This window comes from Moschus berezovskii, chromosome 17 (assembly GCF_049115385.1).
Source record: "Moschus berezovskii isolate FMDL1 chromosome 17, NW_MosBer_1.0, whole genome shotgun sequence".
NCBI classification, from domain to species: domain Eukaryota; kingdom Metazoa; phylum Chordata; class Mammalia; order Artiodactyla; family Moschidae; genus Moschus; species Moschus berezovskii.
The window spans coordinates 56523537-56541879 of NC_142476.1; the positions used below are offsets into that span (position 1 = coordinate 56523537).

General features: G+C 38.1%; 1 protein-coding gene across 1 annotated transcript in view; it reads right to left on the reverse strand.

Moving 5' to 3' along the window:
* RGS7 (regulator of G protein signaling 7) overlaps positions 1–18343 on the reverse strand; it is a 475042-nt gene that overhangs the window by 185029 nt on the left and 271670 nt on the right. Inside the window, exon 3 of the mRNA XM_088845061.1 lies at positions 13147–13243. Coding sequence (XP_088701187.1) covers positions 13147–13243 — 97 coding nt within the window. The remainder of the gene's footprint in view (positions 1–13146; positions 13244–18343) is intronic.

Genomic DNA, 18343 nt, shown 5'->3' on the forward strand with positions numbered 1-18343 from the left:
TGTACTGTTCTGAGCAAGTGTTTTCTTCTCCTTCACTATCTTTGTTGTTTAGTCACTAAGTCATATCCAATTCTTTGCAAACCCATGAACTGCAGAACACCAGGCTCTTCTGTTCTCCACTATCTCCTGGAGTTTGCTTTAAATGCATGTCCATTGAGTTTGTGATGCTATCTAACCACCTCATCCTCTGCCTTCAGTCTTTCCCAACATCAGGGCCTTTCAGAATGAGTCGGCTCTTCGCATCAGGTGGCCAAAGTACTGGAGCTTCAGCAACAGACCTTCCAATGAATATTCAGGGTTGATCTCCTTTAGAATTGACTGATTTGATCTCCTGGCAGTCCAAGGGACTCTCAAGAATCTTCTCTAGCGCCACAAATCAAAAGCATCAGTTCTTCAGCACTCAGCCTTCTTTATGATCCAACTCTCACACCCATGCATGACTACCGAAAAAACCATAACTGTGACTGCACAGCCCTTTGTTGGCAAGGTGATGCCTCTGCTTTTTAACACACTGTCTAGATTCGTCAGAGCTTTCCTTGCAAGGAGCAGGTATCTTTTATTTCATGGTTACAGTCACCATCTACAGTGCATATCTCCTAAATAAACATGACACTTTTTCATTGGATAAAACACCCAAATACTACACATAATCAAGTCTTGAAAAACCAAAAATGCCTTTGATTACCCATGTTACTTTACCTTGACATAGGTCTCTTAATGAACTGATTTTTTTTTAGAAGAAAAAGAGGCATTTCCAAGCTGAATGCAGAATGAAACAGGAAGCATTCAAGTTATTTTATGACATCAGAGTATGAGACATTATATATATATACATATGTTTCATAAATATCTTCAGTTCAGTTCAGTTCAGTCACTCAGTCGTGTCTGACTCTTTGCGACCCCATGAACCACAGCACACCAGGCCTCCCTGTCCATCACCAACTCCCGGAGTTCACCCAAACTCATGTGCATCGAGTCGGTGATGCCATCCAGCCATTTCATCCTCTGTTGTCCCCTTCTCCTCCTGCCCCCAATCCCTCCCAGCATCAGGATCTTTTCCAATAAGTCAACTCTTCTCATGAGGTGGCCAAAGTATAGTCTTACATATATATAAATGTTTTATATATATATAATGATATACTTAATATGTATTATTATATAAAATGAATTGTACTATCTATATAATGACTGTGAAGAAAGCTGATCGCCAAAGAATTGATGCTTTTGAACTGTGGTGTTGGAGAAGACTCTTGAGAGTCCCTTGTACCACAAGGAGATCCAACCAGTCCATTCTAAGGGAGATCAATCCTGGGTGTTCATTGGAAGGACTGATGCTGAAGCTGAAACTCCAATACTTTGGCCACCTCATGCGACGAGTTGACTCACTGGAAAAGACTCTGATGCTGGGAAAGGCTGGGGGCGGGAGGAGAAGGGGAAGACCGAGAATGAGATGGCTGGATGGCATCACCGACTCTGAGGACATGAGTTTGAGTGAACTCCAGGAGTTGGTGATGGACAGGGAGGCCTGGCGTGCTGTGATTCATGGGGTCGCGGAGAGTCGGACATGACTGAGCAACTAAACTGAACTGAACTGAAGTTGTATACATATGTACACACACACACTAGATTAACATCAGCTCTATAGCTTACCTAACACATGTCCACTATTTTCCTATGAATAATTTCCCTGCAAGCAGTTTCTCATACAACTAACCAGCTGTGAGGCCATTTTGATGTAAAAGATAAGATGGTTGACCATTACATCACACTAGAAAATAGTAACATATCAGTTCTTGCAAATCCTTTGGTGATCTAATCTAGCCATATTCTGTTAAAGTTTTCAACGTTTTCAAGAAACTTACATGCATCAGGAATCATGTAACCAATTCCAGGGGGGTAGGGGGGCGGTGGGAGGATAGGAAGAGCTTGATTTTATTCTTCTTTTGCTTACAATTTCTAATATATGTCATAACTTTGGGAAAGACAGCAAGAGAGAACAAGCCATGGTAACTAAATTAGGTAAAGAATCGATCGTTAGTGCTCTCAAAAACTGTTGGGAATCTCTAGCCACCTCTTAAAAAATTTGCTTACCTTGGAAAACTTCTGATTCTGACATGTGTGAGGGATCACCAAAGGATTTGCAAAACTGATGGTTTATCATTTTCTACTGCAATCCAAACAAAACTGTTAATCAGTTATTTTTTTTCTTTTATAGTAAAATGCCTTTATAGCCAGTTAGCTTGCTATGAAACTATTTGCAGCAAAGGTGTTTATGATGAAAATACCTAGGACCTTCTTAACAGCATTACCTTGGACCAGTTATTTAGTTTCTCTGAAGTTTCTTTTACTTATTTGTGTAAGGACAATGATATATAAAAGAATACATCTAAAAAGTAAATATTTACTGAATATCAAGCATATTGTGAGTGCCAATAGTTCCAATATAGCAGTTATGACCAAAACATTCATATTCTTAAATGCACTGGAGCTAGAGCTATCACTTAACACATAATGTTCTCCTTTGCAACGTGAAAAACAGGACTGAAATCTTGGTCTCCAGAATATATATAAAAAAGTATATACACAAGAGAATATATACCAAGACATATATACTCTTTCCACTATTCTAGGCAGATGTTAAATAATACTTACATCTAAATATGGGAATGTCTCACATTCTAAACATTCACTTTAAACCAAATAATAAAATTTAAATCAAGGGTGCTTTGTGCTCTGGACTCTATCCCGAGTCTCCATCCTGAAACCCATCGAAGCTAGTAGATGACAGCAATGCAGAGTTGTCAGCTTTCTAGTGTTCTCTACTGAAAAAAAAAGGATCATACAGCACTGGATGCCAACACAGCAAATAATTATGAGTGCTCTTTCCACCACCACTGAATCAAAAAGTGAAATTTATTGTGGATGTACCCAAATGCCTTGGATATCAGCTGTACTGTGAGAAGTCATTACACTTGCTGAGAATCTACCATGTGCCAGACACTGGATGTACAGAAGATACAAACTGAAATGAGAAGTTATTCTTGTTCTCCAGGTGCTTACAGCCATGAGTAAGAATCACAGCACATGCTCACTGAGGACAAAATGTGAGATAAAATAAATTCCATGAAGAAAAACATGTGCTACACTGGTCAGAATGGCCATCATCAAAAAGTCTACAAACAATAAAAGCTGGGGAGGGTGGTGGAGAAAAGGGAACCCTCTTGCACTGTTGGTGGGAATGGAAATCAATAGCGCTACTATGGAGTATGGTATGGAGACTCCTTAACAAACTAGGAATAAAACCACCATATGACCCAGCAATCCCAGTACTAGGCATATACCCTGAGAAATCCAAAACTGAAAAAAGACACATGTACCCCAGTGTCCACTATTTAAAACAGCTAGAACATGGAAGCAACCTAGATGTCCACTGACAGAAGAATGAATAAAGAAGTTGTGGTACATATATACAAAGGAATATTACTCAGCCATAAAAAGGAAAGTATCTGAGTCAGTCAGTTCTAATGAGGTGGATGAACCTAGAGCCTATTATACAGAGTGAAGTAAGTCAGAAAGAGAAAGATAAACACCGAATACTAGTGCATACATATGGAATCTAGAAAGATGGTACCAAAGAATTTATCTGCAGGGCAGCAATGGAGAAGCAGACATAGAGAATAGACTTATGGACACGGGGAGAGAGGAGGAGAGGGTGAGATGTCTGGACACAGAAACATGGAAACTTACATTACCATGTGTAAAATAGATAGCCAATGGGAATTTGCTGTATGTTGCAGGAAACTCAAACAGGGGCTCTGTATCAACCTAGAGGAATGGGATGGGGAGGGAGATGGGAGGGAGGTTCAAGAGGGAGGGGACATATGCATACCTATGGCTGATTCATGTTGAGGTTTGAAAGAAAACAACAAAATTCTGTAAAGCAATTATCACTCAATTAAAAAATCAGTAAATTTTTTAAAAAAGGACACAGAGCTAGAAAAACCCAAAGAAAGGAATGATTAATACAGGCTGGCCTGGGGATGCAGATAGGGCAGGATGGGGATAAGGACAGGATAATTCTCTATCCTAGAATTTCTAGGATGTGAAAAATGGAAGCCCTTCAAAGTATGCTGAGAGAGAGAAATGAAGATGGCGTTTCTAGATGGCATCATCAGGATAAAAAGGCAGAGCAAAATGGTGTACCTCAATCATCGTGCACTGATTCATCATTTCAGAAGACATATCCAGACCAGCAATTCAGTCATCAAGATTTATTCATTCTCGGAGATAATTAGGCTTTAGTGTCATCCCAACTAAGTGTCTATCTCTACAGTCAATTTTGATCTCCTCCCAAAAGAAAGCAATGCTAATGTTTAATTAAAAGAAGTAAAGCTCCACATTGACAGGCTTTTCTTTAGCAATCTATCATTTCTAGGATTTTAGAAAATAACTCACCAATGAACAAAATTAAGGTTTTCAGGTCTGTTGCTTTAAAGAAAGGTCAATATTTGTGAAAATTTTCACAGAGTAGGTAAATACAAAACAAAAATTTAGCATATCCACATCAGTTAAATTTCCCTAAACAAATTCAGAAGGTTGCCTCTGACTTTCACTACACTATTGTTTCACTAAGAGTACAGATGGCACAATTAGCTGGGTATTGACATGATGATAATGAAAAAAATTAGCTAAGAAAGCCAAAATGTGATTTATTTAAGGAAAAAAATTAATATCCATATGTAATGATGTTAAGTTCCAATGATACTATTTGAAAGAGCCATCAACGTGTATTCATTTCCCTAGGAGATTTCAATTTCATATGCTTAGTTACTAGTGAGAAATAAAAGATAGCATACATTAAACAGTGTTAAAATCTATAAGCTACACCTTGAGAATGTGGGAATCATCACCAATTAGTGAAGGTATTCAAAAAACACCTTTTGAAGACGTACCAAAAAAACCTTGTGCTACATGCTACAGAGTCTCCAACATCGGTAATTACTCATGGTCATGCAACACATGAACTATCTAGGAGGACAGAGAATGTCTAATCTTGGCCTAATCCAGGCTTCTGAAAGTGGTAATAAAAGTAATAATATTATTGGTATTAACTACAATAATTTTCCACTTAGTGCTCATTTCCTGTGCACCACACACAGAAATACTGAATTTCCCAGTAACAATCAACATAAAAAAATAAGGATAAACCCCAAGTATGCCATTTTTTTCTGGTTCATATTTAGCTTACTTATAAAAGCAAAATATTATAAGCATGATTAATGCCAAAATATTTTACAACTATTTTGAAAAGCAATCTACTTCTCTCTGAGTTTCTGCAGAACTCAAGCTAGCCATTCCAATGATAGATGAAAAAAATTTCACAGTAAGATGTCAGTTTCAGAAAAGAGTATCTTAGACTCTTAGAAGTAGCTTAGAATTACCTAGACAGTCTCTGCTGAAAAATATTACACATTATTTGTTTTTATTGTCTTCAAGCTGACTCCAGATGTAGTCAGATTTAAGCCATAAGGCACCTTGAAAGCTTTCTCAAAAACTTTTAGGTGTAAAATATATACTAACTAAACTTGCATTCAGCCAGTTCATATCATCAAGCTTTCTCCTCTTTCTTCTTACCCATGCAGCTGCCCACAAGGTAACTTTAAGGCTACAGAGATCATTTCTCCATGATAACTAATAAATATTCATACAACCCTCAGAAGAAGAAAATATAAGAGGTGGGACATATTCAAATTATTTCATTTAAATGCAACTTAATTTTTAAGCTCATACATACTACTCAGTTTTATATATATGCCTGAAAACAACAACAGATCACAGAGAACTGTATACTTTATTAGAGGGCCAAAATAATAATGAAATATGAATAATGATTCCTTATCCAGTAATATGAAATATAATAGTTCCTTTTTCTATGTAATTGGAGTAGCTCAGCATATCACTGATGAGGGCTTCCTTTGTTATCACATTTGCTGAGAGTAAGAACAGAACAGAGAGGGGAAAAAATGGACTGACTGGAGTCTAGAGAATTAAAGGTGCTTTTTAGAGCCTAAAACTTGAGGCTAATAGAATACTATTCAGCCTTAAAAATAGAAGGATATCCTGCCTTTTTGACAACATGGAAAAATCTGTAGGACATTACACTAAGTGAAATAAGCCAGACACAGAAGGACAAATACTGTATGACACCATATAATGAGAAATATAAAACAGTCAAACTATAAAAGTGGACAGTAGAATAGTGGTTCCCAAGGAATGGTAGAAGGGGAAGTGGGAACATGATAGTCAAAGGGTACAACTTTTTTATAGCTACTTTATTGAGGTTGGATTAACATAAAAACCTATATACATATTTAATATATTCAACTTGATGGATTTGGAGGTAAGTATAAAATAGATGAAATCATCACCACTATCCATGTCATAAACATATCCATCACCACTTAAAATTTCCTCCTGTCTTAATTAATTAATGTTTGGTAACAATATTTAACATAAGAGTTGCCATTTCAGCAAATTTTAAAATATGCAACGTAAGCCTGTTCAGTTGCTCAGTCATGTCCAACTCTTTGCAACCCCATGGACTGCAGCCCACCAGACTGTTCTGCCCATAGGATTTTCCAGGCAAGGATACTGGAGTGGGTTGCCATTTCCTTCTCCAGGGAAAATATGCAATACAATATTGTTAACTTTAGGCACTATGCTGTACAGGAGATCTCTATAACTTTAAAATTTTTCATCTGAATGTTAAAAGTGATCATATACCCTGAGAAAACTGTAACTCAAAAAGATACACGCATCCCAATGATTTCAACATTGTTTACAACAGTCAGGACATTGAAGCAACCTAAATGCCCATTGACAGATGAATAAATAAAGAAGATGTCATACATATAGGCAATGGAATATTATTCAGCCATAAAAAGGAAAATTGTGTCAATTTTAGAAATGTGGATGAACCTAGAGTCTGATATACAAAGTGAAGTAAATCAGAAAGAGAAAAACAAATACCATGTATTAACGGATATATGTGGAATCTAGAAAAATGGTACAGATGAACCTCTTTGCAGGGCAAGAATAGAGATGCAGATGTAGAAAACAGATTTGTGGACATGATGGGGGTGGTGATGGGATGAATTGGGAAATTGGTATTAACATATACACACTAACACATGTAAAACAGATATCTAGTGGAAACCTGCTGTATATTGCAGGGATCTCAGCTCGGGCTTCTGTGATGACTTAGATGGGTAGGGGTGAAGGAGGGGATACATGTATACATATAGCTGATTCACTTCTTTGTATAGCAGAAACTAATGCAACATTATAAAGCAACTATGTGCATGTATGCAGTTGGGTCTGACTCTTTTGTGACCCCATGAACTACAGCCTTTCAGGCTCCTCTGTCTTTGAGATTTCCCAGAAAAGAATACTGGATAAACCAACAATAAAAAAAAAAAACAAAAAACAGTGACAAACTCAGATAAAGAATGGAATTAAGTTGGAAAAGACAAGCAACAAAAAGATGCAACTCCTTAAGTATCAATGGGTTCATGATGGAGAACTCCCTCAAGATATTAAGACAAAATACAGAAATATATGAAATGCAGAAATGGTTGGCTTAGAACTCCTAATTTATTTCTGACCACTTTCTTTCCTACATACAGTCCTTGCTGATTTGGAATAGACACCAGCCTTTTTGGTCTCTGAGAACAAGTTCAATAAATTGTCTTCAAACTCATTAAATAATTTAATAAGGGTGCTTTTATTTGTTAGCTACCAACAGGTGCTTCCCTGGTAGCTCAGCTGATAAAGAAGCCACCTGCAGTGCAGGAGACCCCGGTTCAATTCCTGGGTCGGGAAGATCCACTAGAGAAGGGATAGGCTACTCACTCCAGTATTCTTGAGCTTCCCTGGTGGCTCAGCTGGTAAAGAATCTGCCTACAATGCAGGAGACCTGGGTTCGATCCCTGGGTTGGGAAGATCCCTTGGAGGAGGGAAAGGTACCCATTCCAGTGTTCTGGCCTAGAAAATTCCATGGACTGTATAGTCTATAGGGTCAAAAGAGTTGGACATGACTGAGCGACTTTCACTTCACTTCACCAACAGGCTCAGATGGTAAAGAATCTTCCTGCAATGCAAGAGACCCAGATTCAACCCCTGGGTCAGGAAGATAACCTGGAGAAGGGAATGGCAACCCACTCCAGTATTCTTGCCTGAAGAATTCCATGGAGGAGGCTGGTGGGTTTTAATCCATGGGATTGCAAAGAATCAGACACGACTGAGCAACTAATACTTTCACTTTTCACTCTCAACAGGAAATCCTACAGAATTATTTTATCTCAGTGTACTGTTTCACAACGGTGGCCCAATTCAAGTTTAATGAAAACCTACACCATTTCCTGCTATGACTTATCTGGAAATTCAGTAATTTCCCAGTCAATCAGTTGAAGAAAATTAAACTCATCCAGTGGGTAAAGGCTTATTTTACCATGATCTGGAATAAGTGAAATACTGAATGTCCAGAATATGAGAACGTTCAAATATCCTCCACTGACTTCACCCCTTGAACTTGAGGGGGTCCAGTCATGTAGCACCAGTGGAACTACCTAACCTACCTTAAGAAATTGAGGAGGCAATTCTGGAGAAAAAACAATGCTGTGATGGGACACTGTCCGACTCAAAGATATCTACTCAGCTCAAGAGATCAGCGTGGAGTGTTCCTCCAAATATTTTTCTTCTGATGTTGGGACCATGGAAACCAGGAGGCTAAAATTAACAACTTCAAAACCAAAATAGAGAAGTCTTGCATATTTAGCTGGAGAAAAGCATTTATCAAGAGGTAGGGAAAAACAAACAAAAAATCTCCAAAGTTCATCTGTATAACAGCCATGATTCTGAGTCTGGCTCTCAGATGCTGTGAGAAGATGAAATTGCATCATCATGTTCAAAATACAGCTGTTTTCACCTGAGGCAGATGTGCGCATTGTTGGTCACCATGACATATTATTATGCATGGGTGCTGCCTAGTAGAGTCGGGTAACTCCACCTAATTAACATCCCTCAATCTTAGAAGTTGAGGAGGCTCCTGGCTTGGAGTAAACAAAATAGAAGGAACTAGGTTTTCTTTCAAATTCCTCCTGCAAGCAAAATAAATCAAAACAAAACCAAAACAACAAAGAATCAACAGACAAACTGTGGTGGGCTTGACTGAGGACAGATTCCAGAAAAAATAAGCAGGGCCCTCGAAGGGAAATAGAAAGCTCTGCACAAACAGGTTGGCCACTGCACCCAGTAAAAAACAAGTGCTGGCCTGTAACCCAGTCTGGGAATACCTCTTCAGTTCATTTCAGTCACTCAGTCGTGTCCAACTCTTTGTGACCCCATAGACTGCAGTATGCCAGGCCTTCCTGTCTATCACCAACTCCCAGAGTTTACTCAAACTCATTTCCATTGAGTTGGTGAAGGCATCCAACCATCTCATCCTGTCGTCCCCTTCTCCACCCACCTTCAATCTTTCCCAGCATCAGGATCTTTTCCAATGAGTCAGTTCTTTATATCAGGTGGCCAAATATTGGAGTTTCAGCTTCAGTATCAGTCTTTCCAATGACTATTCAGGACTGATTTCCTTTAGGATGGACTGGTTGGACCTCCGTGCAGTCCAGAGGACTCTCAAGAGTCTCCTCCAACACCACAGTTCATAAGCATCAATTTTTTGGCACTCAGCTTTCTTTATAGTCCAACTCTCACATCCAGACATGACTACTGGATATACCTCTTACACTTTAGTTAAAACTCTTGTTCTGATTCAGTAGGTCTGGAGAGGGCCCAGATGCTGTATTTCTAATAAATTTCCATGTGATGCTGATACTACTGGTTCATGGACCCTGCTTTGCTCATCAAGGCTTTAGGGAGCATAAATGGGTAAACTGAAGGAAATAGGTTAACAATATTTGAGACAGTTTTTCCCTCCTGGAACGGTCCATACACAATAGACTCCTTCCCTCAACAATCACACTACCCTCCTCTCATACATTACATCACTCATCACAGTTGATTTCTGAGTGACAAAAGGGCCTAAAGTTAGTAGATTCCTTGTTTCATTAGCAACTCTGCAGTACTAAAGATGAAGGAGAAGCAAAAAGAGGCAGGAGAGCATGCAGTGGGTAGCAAGTTAGGCCACAAAAGAACACAGGAATTAATTCCAAATCACCGTAAGAAATAGAAGAAGAGGAAAATTACTAAAAATGACCAAAAGCTGCTAATAAAGTAGAGAGGATTCAGACCATTATAATTTGGGTATGTCAATACAAAGAGGTTGGTAAAATACCAGACATACAAATTAAATCTACAGCAGAGCTTCTATTTGAACCTATAAAGCAAAAAGCTCCTAAATGTTTCTAAGAAACACAGAATGATAATTAGAAACTAATTATAGTAATATGAACAATGTCATTGAATATTCTCTTTATTTCACAATGAACATTGTTGGTGTATGTTCAGTTCAGTCGCTCAGTCATGACCGACTCTCTGCGACCCCATGAATCACAGCATGCCAGGCCTTCCTGTCCATCACCAACTCCCGGAGTTCACTCAAACTCATGTCCATCGAGTCGGTGATGCCATCCAGCCATCTCATTCTCCATCCTCCCCTTCTCCTCCTGACACCAATCCATCCCAGCATCAGAGTCTTTTCCAGTGAGTCAACTCTTCGCATGAGGTGGCCAAAGTATTGGAGTTTCAGCTTTAGCATCAGTGCTTCCAATGAACACCCAGGACTGATCTCCTTTAGAATGGACTGGTTGGATCTCCTTGCAGTCCAATGAACATTAAAACAATATCAGGCACTTCATGGCTCAATTTCATTCTTGCTTTTTAATTAAAGATTTAATATTGTCAATCCAGATTTCTAATATGATATTATACTGGAATTGTATGAGGTATTGTCACTTGAAGAACTCAACTAAAATTTTAAATTTGCCATTATAGCAGATAACTAGAACCTGAAGATCAGCTTAAACTGATGGGCAATCCTTTTACATTCAGCCATTTTTGCACATGTATTGTCATAAAAACTCCTGAACTGAAATGCCTTTGGATGGGCTACACACTATTTTTTAAATAAGTTTCATTTATTTTTATTTCTTGTTGGCTGTGGTGGGTCTTTGTCGCTGCGTGTGCTTTTCCCCGGTTGTGGTGAGTGGGGGCTACTCTCTAGCTGTGGTGCTCAGGCTTCTCACTGTTCTCTGTTTGTAGTCTCTTGTTGTAAAGCACGGGCTCTAGGATCCACTGGCTTCAGTAGTTGCATTTCCCAGGCTCTAGAGCACAGGCTCAATGGTTGCTCAATGGGCTTAGTTGCTCCACAGCATGTGGAATCTTCTTGGATCAAGGATCAAGCCCATGTTTTCTGCATTGGCAGGTGAATTCTTTACCACTGAGCCACCAGGGAAGCCGGCTACACACTATTGAATCAACCACAATCCCAGTTCAGATGGGAAACTTCGTGAACTTATGTGCCTGGATTCTGGATGCATTTCAGTTTACAGCCCTTGTACTGAAGTATTTTAAGGAGATACGTTCTCTTTTTCAGTGGTTGACAAAATAACAAGTAGTTTTCACATTTTGTGCTTAAAGGTAAAGCTACCTCTCTGAGTTACTGATGGCAAGGAGTTCAACATTTACTTGCGGATATAGGACACATTAAAGGAGGACATGGCAACCCACTCCATGGACGAATCCCATGGACAGAGGAGCTTGGCAGGCTACAGTCCACAGGGTCACAAAGAGTTGGACATGACTGAAGTGACTTAGCATGCACGCATGCATAGGACATACAGAAAATAACTATAAGCCAAGGTGAGGCATAATGATAGAGGCAAAACAATAACAACAAATGTTTTGAGAGAACAGAGAAAAAGGTTCAGAATAGTTTTCTCCAAAGAGCTTTCTGAGATAACTGTTGAAGAATGGACAGTATTTAATGGTCAGAATGACCTGGAAGTCTGGAAGTGGGCGAGTGATGAAGGAAGTCCCAGATGTGGGAAGATATAAGCCATCAAGGAAGAACAAGAAACTAGAACAAAGTGGGCTTAAAAGATAGTAACAGGAAAAAAAGATAATCCATTTCATTAGAGCAAAATATCACTCTATTTCAGCCTTCATCTGCTCCATTGCTCTCTCTCTTTCATCTGAGGGCAATGCAGGTATTAAACACCAACATCTGGGCCTGCCTACTTGTGTTCTGGTCCTAATTATTAGCATAATCCCAAGGCTGAATTCTTCCCGATCACTGGTCTTCTTTTGATCCTTGTTCACAAGGAAGCATCGTACAACTCTTGCTGATGACTCTCATCAAGCACCCTCCCCTCCACATGCCCAGCACCAGCCTCCTTACTATGCTTAATCACGGCAAAGGCTTTGGTCTTTCTGATTTTGTTATCTTCTCTCAGCTGTGCAAGCCAAGGCCAGAGCACACCCGAGTCCCCTGAGCTTGGCCGTTCACTGTCTCCTGGAGCCAGAGCATATATTTCTGAGCACTTTCATCATAACATTCTCGGCAAACATTGTACATGTCTCCGTATTTCCCATTGTATCAGAATTAAACTCTTTGGTTGGCTTTCAAAGACCCTCATTATTTGACCCAACTCTAGCTGTTCCCATCTATCCAGCCAGTTCTCAGCAGTTTGGTCCCTCCAAGTTCTACATGCAGAGTTGGTTGCAGTAGTAGTCTTAAGCCTGATAAAATTCTTCATTTTTCAAACTCAGCTTATCACTACTCTTCAGGAACCCTTTCTTGACTCCTCACTGATTTCAGTCACCCTCCTAACTTCTGTAAATAATCTACATCATACTGGTTCATACATCTTTATTTTAATATTATTTTCTATTATTTCACATTTATTTATTATGTTTTTGCAATTAAAATTGGTAAGATTAAGATTTTTTTGCAGTTTTGACTTGTTTTACTGTCAAGTATCCAACATAATGTTGACCATGTCATGAGTTTTTAGAAATAATTATTGAATAATGAGCTAGAAAGAGCTTCAATAAGTAAATGGCTAGAACAGATTTTAAATAGTTTTGTGAAAAGTGCTGGAGGAAATAGTGTTACGCTGAATGCAGACTTACCAGAGAAGACACTAGGTATCTTGGAGAGGAAACTTTTGACAGTACGAATAGGAATTCCGTTTTTCTCATCTTGCATGCGTGCTATGACATCTTCCATCTAAATAACAATAATAAAATGATTAAAGGATTTTAAAAGTTGAACTTTTTGAGAAAAAAAAATAGTTCCCATAAGAATTTTGTATATCTGTTTTGCTTAGCTAAGAATAATGCTATATTTTTGTCTTTCTACACTTTTTATCATATACATATTTTCAGTTTGGTTAAAAGATGACTGAGAGAACAGAAAAAGTGGCTATTTTTGAGTCCACTAAGCTTAAGAATAATTTTGTGCTTAGAATATTGCCTCTCTCCTATTTTCATATTCTTTGGTTATAAATGATAGAAAACACTGTGATAATAAGATCCACACTTCATTAATGCTATCTCTTGAACTCAGTGCAAAAGGAAATAGAAGACTTAAAAGCATCAGTTTGGATTTCCTCTTCAAACAAGAGAGTTTTTATGATTTGATTTAACATTAACTCCTACAACCTGTGATCTGCCTAGAAATACAGGACTAATTGCCAGCAACTGTTGCTTCTCTTGTTCAGGCATTTACTAAAGTGAGATATGAAATGTACATGCATGAACACACATGTACACAATTAATAAAATAAATGTCACAAGACAGCCTTTTGCCTATTTACTACCCTCCAAGGTATTTATTTTTCTTTCAATTTGATTAGTACATTCTCTTCTGTTTCTGAAAATTTTTCAGTTTTAAAGGGCTTTGCTTTACCAAGTCTAATATGAAATTTAGTTCTAAATAAAATTCGTTCAAATCACAGCTTCAGACTTTTGTATGTGCTTCTAATTGGCACATATATACACAAAAATATACATATGTTGTATGAACAGTATGAATCTCAAAATCTATTCACTTATGATCCTTTAAATGGCTTAGTGGTAAAGAACCCATCTGCCAATGCAGGAGACACAGGAAATGTGGGTTCAATCTCTGGGTCAGGAAGATCCCCTGAAGAAGGAAATGGCAACCCACTCCAGTATTCTTGCCTAGGAAACTCCATGGACAGATGACTTAGGAACTAAACAACAACAAAGTTACTGATGCCGGATTCTAGACCAGACTTACAGAAGGCACTATGGATGTGAAAATGAATATAATACACTTGCTGCCTTCAAAAAAATTCAGGCAATATTGAAAACAATGGTAAAATTTGAGTTAAGGTTTCGTTAATAGTGTAGTACCAATATCAATTTCCCATTTTTGAAAATTATGCTATAATTATATAAGCTGCTGGAATTAGAGGAAACTGAGTAAAGGACATATAAAGAACTTTCCGTACTATTTTTGCATCTTTTTCTGTGAATCTAAAATTATTCAAAATAAAACATTAAAAAAGTTTTATTTTGTATTGTAGTCGATTAACAATGTTGTGATAGTTTAGGGTGAGTGGCAAAGGGACTCAGCCATACATATACATGTATCCATTCTCCGACAAACTCCCCTCTCATCCAGGCTACCAAATGACATTGAGAAGAGTTCCACGTGCTATACAGTAGGTCCTTCTTAGTTGTCCATTTAAAATACAGCAGTAAATATATGTCCATCCAATCTCCCTAACTATCCCTTCCCCCCATTCTTCCCCTCAATGTCTAATTGTTTTATCAATCAATTATCAACCAATACAACTTCAGAACAATAAGAAATTTTACTTGCCTGGGTAGTATTTTCAGGTTTATTAACATGAGAAACTGAGATGTGGGAAGAATGGATATAAGATCTTATTATCATCGACGACTCTCTGAACAAGCTAAGTTCTCTAAGGCTTCATTTTCTCATTTATAAAATGTAAATAATAATATTTATAATTACTCTTTCACAATATTTGAAGGATTGGGTTGGGGCAAAAGGGGTAATTTACTAAACAAGCTAGCATATATAATGCATCATACATGGGCAGACAACAAATATTGGACTTCAGATGTCTACAAACACCCCTGATACTTAGAGATGTATATTTTCCACTCCTTATGTCCCTTTTCCATGTGAAAGCAGCACCATTAGCTGAATTCTCCTGCTTCTCACTGTTCCCTAATTCACTCCACTCTGGGGAACTAGGCTGACTGAGGTAGAAGGGTTGGTGAAGAGAAATTGGCCTATTGGGCCCATCTCTTTCCTGTGGGGAAGCCCCTATCCAAGTCTGCTGATTTAGAGAGGGCCACCCCAGTGAATGAGCAGTCAGGTAGGTATTAGGTTTTACGCAAATACTCTTCAGTATAATAGCTTTGTCGGCAATGAAGGTGCTACTGTGACCTCTAACTGCTTTACTCTCTGGTTGTGTTTCAATGGGTTCTGAATTCAGATAGGAAAGGAAGTCTTTTTTCTAAAATCAGACCCCCCCCCAACACCCCAACATATTCAGTTCTTCACATGTAGTAAATATATTTCATCCAATTACAGAATCATGAAAAAAGATCCACTTTTATGACTTTTATTTTGTTGTTGTTTGTCCTTCATTCATCTGACACAATGTCTAGAAATGACGAATAAGCTGCTTTGCTTTACCTAATAATATTAGCCTGTAAACCTTGGTATGATCAGCTTACTAGTTTAAACCCAGCCAGCTATGATGGACATGGAAACCTCTCTGACTCTCACTTTAATCAATTCAGCTCCCCAGCAGGTGACAATCATCACCTCTGGTTTTGGGTATGGAATTAAGGTCCGCCTCTCAGTCTGTTGAATCTCAAAGGAACAAGGTTATGAGTGTGGGAATTAAAAGTAACCTGTGTGGTTGTATTTTAAAATCTTCCATTTTCTTGAGCCATAATTTCCACAGGAGGAAAAAAAATTAAAATCCATGTAAAAACAGGATTTGTATTCCAGATTGAAAGATTGATGATCAAAATGAATTCAGCTGTTTATATCTTAATTCAGATATGATCTATTAATGAACTTTATCATAACATACAGCAAACAAAACGACAAAACAAAGATAAATTCAATCTAGTTTTTAAAAGCTAAGATCAGTCACAAAGGCCACATATAATAAAAAATCAATCTAAACTAATTTAAGCATTCACTTAGAGTCTATTTTTAAAATAAGCAGGTTTTAACATGCTTGATTACCAGCATTCTCATTATAAGATTAGAAAACAAGAGCAGACAAACTAAAGAGCAAGCTAGATAGGAAGAGACTAAAAAAGTAACTCTAATAAATGATAAAATCCTTTGAGATGATTTAATTTAAGGCCTCAGATGTCATACCTTTAATTTAATTTAATACCTTTAATTTAAAGACTCAGATGTCATACCTTTCACAAAATAAGACTTGTATATATACATCTATCTATCTACCTATCTGTCTTTCCCAAAGAAAGGCAATGCCAAAGAATGTTCAAACTACCAAGCAATTGCACTCATCTCACGCTCTAGCAAAGTAATGCTCAAAATTCTCTAAGCCAGGTTTCAGCAGTATGTGAACCAAGAACTTACAGATGCTCAAGCTGGATTTAGAAAAGGCAGAGGAACCAGAGATCAAATTTCCAACATCTGTTAGATCATAGAAAAAACAAAAAAAATTTCAGAAAAACATCTACTTCTGCATTATTGACTATGCCAAAGCCTTTGACTGTGTGGATCACAACAAACTGTGAAAAATTCAAGAGATGGAAATACCAGACCACCTTATCTGCTTCCTGAGAAATCCAAACGCAGGTCAAGAAGCAACAGTTAGAACAGGGCATGGAACAACAGACTGGTTCCAAATGGGAAAGGAGTACATCAAGACTGTATATTGTCACCCTGTTTATTTAACTTATATGCAGAGTAGATAATATGAAATACCAGGCTAGATGAAACACAAGCTGGAATCAATATTGTTGAGAGAAATATCAATAACCTCAGATATGCAGATAACACCACCCTTATGGCAAAAAACGAAGAAGAACTAAAGAGTCTTTTGATGAAAGTGAAAGAGGAGAGTGAAAAAGCTGGCTTAAAACTCAACATTCAAAAAACAAAGATCATAGCATCCCATCACATCACTTCCTGGCAAACAGATGGGGAAACAATGGAAACAGTAACAGACTTTATATTCAGAGACTCCAAAATCACTGCAGATGGTGACTGCAGCCACGAAATTAAAAGATGCTTGCTCCTTGAAAGAAAAGCTATAACCAACCTCGACAGTATATTAGAAAGCAGAGACATTACTTTACCAACAAAGTTCCATCATCAAAGCTATGGTTTTTCCAGTAGTCACATATGGATATGAGTTGGACCGTAAAGAAAGCTGAGTGCCCAAGAATTGATACTTTTGAACTGTGGTGTTGGAGAAGACTTTTGAGAGACCCTTAGACAGAAAGGAGATTGAACCAGTCAATCCTACAGGAATTCAGTCCTGATTATTCATTGGGAGGACTGATGCTGGAGCTGAAGCTCCAACACTTTGGCCACCTGATGCAAAGAAACGACTCATTGGAAAAGACCCTGATGCTGGGAAAGATTGAAGGCAGGAGGAGAAAGGGATGACAGAGGATGCGATGGTTGGATGGCAACACTGACTCAATGGACATGAGTTTGAGTAAGCCCTGGGAGTTGGTGATAGACAGGGAAGCCTGATGTACTGTAGTCCATGGGGTCACAAAGAGTTGGACATGACTGAGCAACTGTACTGAACTGAACTGAATCAACAATGGTACAATATCTGGAAATTAATGGGATACAGTACATTAGCAAATGAAAGAATAAAAATTATATGAACATCTCAACAGATACAGAAAGAAGCATTTGACAAAATTAAATATCTATATATGATTTAAAAGAACACTCAACAAAGTGAGTATAACAGAAACAAATCTCACATAATAAAGACCATATATGACAAACCCACATAAGTGGTCACATGTGGTTGTGAGAGCTGGACGGTAAAGAAGGCAGAGGGTTGAAGAATTGATGCCTTCAAACTATGGTGCTGGAGAAGACTCCTGAGAGTCCCTTGGACAGCAAGGAGATCAAAACACGTCAGTCTTAAGGGATATCAACCCTGAATACTCATTGAAAGGACTGATGCTGAAGTTGAAACTCCAGTATTTTGGTCATCTGATGTGAACATCTGACTAATTGGGAAAGTCCCTGATGCTGGGAATGATTGAGGGCAGAAGGAGAAAAGTGTATCAGAGGATGAGATGG